Source organism: Eurypyga helias, unplaced genomic scaffold (assembly GCF_000690775.1).
Source record: "Eurypyga helias isolate BGI_N326 unplaced genomic scaffold, ASM69077v1 scaffold12527, whole genome shotgun sequence".
NCBI lineage: Eukaryota > Metazoa > Chordata > Aves > Eurypygiformes > Eurypygidae > Eurypyga > Eurypyga helias.
Genome location: NW_010261217.1, coordinates 45,714 through 49,891, shown reverse-complemented (window position 1 = coordinate 49,891; position 4,178 = coordinate 45,714). Strand labels below are relative to the sequence as shown.

The window sequence follows — 4,178 nt, the reverse complement described above, 5'->3', positions numbered from 1 at the left end:
GAACTTATTTATTAAAGGACTTGGGGGTACTGGTGGATGAAAAGCTGGACATAAGCCGGCAGTGTGTGCTGGCAGCCCAGAAAGCCAACCGACTCTGCTCTTGTGAGACCCCACCTGGAGTGCTGCGTCCTGCTGTGGAGCCCCAACAGCATAAGTCCATAACATAATAGACCAGTTGGAGCGAGTCCAGAGGAGGCCACAAAGATGCTCAGAGGGCTGGAGCACCTCTGCTATGGGGACAGGCTGAGAGAGTTGGGCTTGTTCAGCCTGGAGAAGAGAAGGCTCCGGGGAGACCTTATAGCACCTTCCAGTGCCTGAAGGGGCTACCAGGAAGCTGGGGGGTACTTTTTACAAGGGCCTGTAGTGACAGGACAGGGGGTAATGGGTTTAAATTGAAAGCAGGGAGGTTTGAAAGTTCTTCCCGGAGAGGGTGGTGAGGCACTGGAACAGGTTGCCCAGAGAAGCTGTGGATGCCCCATCCCTGGAAGTGTCCAAGGCCAGGCTGGACAAGGCTTTGAGCAACCTGGTCTAGTGGAAGGTGTCCCTGCCCATGGCAGGGGGGTTGGAACTAGATGGTCTTTAAGGTCCCTTCCAACCCAAACCATTCCATGATTCTGTGAAACAAGGTCAACTGACTCCAGTGGCAGTAATGTCCTCAGTAAGTGAGTAGTCATCCTTCTTTTTAGGTCACTAGCTGGCCTTAACCTTCAGATTTTTTTTACAATGCATCACAGACATATTAATGCAGGAAAATAGGCATTCCCGTCCTACAGGACATTTGTTGTTCTGTGCCTGGTAGCTTGTTGTACCTATCAGCAAAGTATTGCTGAGAGGGGCTGAGATGGTGGGAGCGTAGCTCTTTGCAAAGCCTTTCTTCTGTGCAAAACCCCCTTGAGCAAATTTTTTGCCTCATCTTTAGGTTGCTGGTGGTATACAATATTACATAAAATATCTAAAAAGTGAGGGTTTCTGATAACGACAGTGACTATTTGATGTTAATATCCATTCCTTGATGTATCATCAGGTGCATCTCAGTCTGTTAATAATGTTGTGTTGTACAAAAGTGTCACGATTCGTAGAAACGCTCATAGAAAGTAGTAACTCAAATAATGGACAGTTAGCACCTTGTTGAAGGTGGTTGGTTACTTTAGCATTCAAGCCTGTGCTATAACTTACCGACTGCACAAACTAATGAAACTTTTCATTCCTTGGAGGAGGTCCCAGCCTCAATGGAGGTATAAACACTTGTCTCAAGAAAACGGCAGAGCATTTGCAAAAACATAAACGTATAATCGTTGGCATTTAGTGAAATTGTTGTATCATTTACAGGTACGGCAAGCTATTTGTCATGTTTAGACGGCTGAGTAAGCGAGGATACGAGTGGGTGTTGACGGTGCAGAGCCTTTCGGGGTAGTTTTGGAAGACCGCATAGGCTGGAGGTAGCCAGGTCTGGTGTAATCTTACTCCTACTGCCATTTGGGAGTATTTTCTGGAGCGAACTGGCCCCCGTGACTTGCATTGGTATTGTCTGGGAGGCAGCTCGGTGGAGCGATCAGGGAAAGGATAAAAAAAGTAGGACAGGGAGTGGGCTAAAACTAAGCAGTGTGGAAGAGCAGGAGCTTGGTATTTCAGCTCACTCACTCCTGGGGGTCTGTTTCACCTGCATCATCTGACAGATGTCACATCCGACCTAGAGCTGCTGAGAGATGCACTCAAACTCTGCTCCTTTCCTGGAGCGGCCGTGGGCCTGGGTGATGTTGATGATCTATTTACAAGGATGCCAAATGTCCGAAGAGTATTCTGTGAGTTTGCTGTTTTAGGAGTCTTGCAGGGCTGCACCCACACCTAGTTCTGTCTTCATAATAGCTTCCCTTCCAAAACCTGGGGTATACCTGCTTGGGTTTTGTCTTGCGTGCTTCTCCAAAACTTCCCTCTTTAGAAGTTTTCTGTTGAGATGCTGTTTTGGTGGAAGGGTACTGGAATTGTAATGGAATCCTGGCTGGCTCCAAGTGACCAGCTTGTGAACCATCAGGAATGAACTCCACATGGATGACATGTCTGTCATTGCGGCTTTTCTTTGGTGAAGGGTGATCAGTTACAGCCTGTGCCTTACTTCTGCGCAGCAGAAGACAGACCTGAAGTAGAGATGTGTGTTAGGAAAATGCCTGAAGGTGTTTGTTACTATCACACTTTACTGAACGAAGAGATGAGTCTGTGGTTCAGCTGTGATAAGTGATTGAGACCTGGCTGGAGAAGAAAGTTCATGAGTATTTATTGCCTGTCTTTTTAATGATTTTCTATTTCTTTCTTAAGGCTTCTCTCCTGATTCCTTAACCTCCAGTGTCCTGTTACATTGGAATTAAATATAGAACTTAAAAAGTAAAGAAATCATGGTTTCTGGTTTGCATTAATGTTCTGTGGAACCAAGCTGCTATTTCAGTGCTTTGCTGGATTGTATCCATAAAATTGATGTTGTACTCTAGGAATAAATGTTGAAGGGCTTGATCTTTCATCTTAAATGTAAAACTTGGAATGGTTTTCAGTTACCACATTGTTGGCTATCATAGTAAAATGTTTGCTTGAGGGTGTTCTGTTTTACCATTTGTGATCTAGTTTGGGCAAACGAATGCTTTCCATATATTATCCACTTTTACTGCATAATATAAATAAATACTTTTTTTTTTTTTAAAAAGGCTTATAACAAAAAGAAAAAAGAAACATGGGGAGTCTGTATCTTTATTGTATCAATTGATCTGGATGAAATGACATTCACTTTCACAGAGCTTCTGAAAAGTATAAGCATAAGGTAAGTGAATTTAAGTGTGTGAGTTTAGTTTTCAGCAATTAACTAGTCAACATTTTATAAAGAGAATGTTTTTAAAGCCTTCTGAATCTTTGTGTGTATCAGGCTAGTTGATTTTAAATTGAAGGTTACTTATGGGAATTCTGAATATTTTGGTAAACTTAGAGTCTTGCTATCATATTTTAGTTGAGGGAGCAATGATACTTGTTTGGTTCTACTGTGATTGCCTTTGATTGTACCACACGGCTAATTTTTGTTCTTGCTCAACCTAAAGTCTTCATCAGTTTAAGTTAGTGTAAATTACACTTCACATATTTTCCTTTCTTTCCCTCTATCAAGATTTTCTATAAAACCTTTTTTTCCACCATTAGCCTTAGGCTAGATCAAGAAGTGGAGAAAAAAGTTACCCTTGAAATAGTTTGCCAGCATGCTGCTGCTCTTTAAACATTTTCATGCTAATCTAAATTTTGTGCTTTTTTACATTCTTTTTGCTAGGGGATTGTTACTTTTATATTGTATATTCACCAAGTTCATAATACAGAAATTAAGATTATAGGACAATATCTGCTTTTAAGGTAAATTTAGGTAGCAACAGCAATAGGCGTACCCTTTTGTTAGATTCATCTAGGGAAAGGATTCCAGTGCTGTCCACTGAAGAACTGTGCTGTGTCAACAGGATGTGCAGGAGCAGAGCCCTTGCATGCTGTAGGGCAGGAGGCTAAGGCAGAATGACAGGCATGTCATGGTGGTAACCCCAGGCTTGGGGTTAAATAGCCTTTTCTTGAAAGTCACCAGTCACAATTAGAGTTCTCCATGCCACTCCGACCTTGCGTTGTTTCCCAGTGCAGCAGGCAGGTCCTGTGTTTTGAATTCATCTCTTTAGTTGTGTGGGGATGACCCTGGCTGGAGGCCAGATGCCCACCAAAGCCACGCTGTCACTTCCCTCCTCAGCTGGGCAGGGGTGAGAGAATACAATGAAAGCTTATGGCTCAAGATAAGGACAGGGAAGGATCACTCACCCATTACCATCACAGGAGAAACAGACTTGACTTGGGGAAATTACTTTGTTACCGATCAAATCAGAGTGGCATAATGAGAAATAAAAACTAAATCTTAAAAACACCTTCCCCCTACCCCTCCCTTCTTCCCAGGCTGAGCTTTGCTCTTAAGTTCTCTATCTCCTCCCCTCCAGCAGTACAGGGGGACAGGAATGGGGGTTGTGGTTAGTCCATCACAAATTGTCTCTGCCGCTCCTTCCTTCTCAGAGGGAGGACTTCTCACACTCTGTCCCTCTTCCAGCCTGGGGTCCCTCCCATGGGGAGCAGTCCTTCAGGAGCAGCCTGCTCCAGCCTGGGTCCCCCTGCGGTCACAAGTA

At 43.8% G+C, this 4,178-nt stretch overlaps 1 protein-coding gene across 1 annotated transcript in view; it reads left to right on the top strand.

Moving 5' to 3' along the window:
- Positions 1–2,699: 2,699 nt before the first annotated feature.
- RB1 (retinoblastoma 1) overlaps positions 2,700–4,178 on the top strand; it is a gene marked incomplete at its 5' end in the record, with an annotated part of 29,681 nt that continues 28,202 nt past the window's right edge. The window contains one exon of the mRNA XM_010155303.1: positions 2,700–2,806. Within this exon, the coding sequence (XP_010153605.1) occupies positions 2,700–2,806 (107 nt within the window). The remainder of the gene's footprint in view (positions 2,807–4,178) is intronic.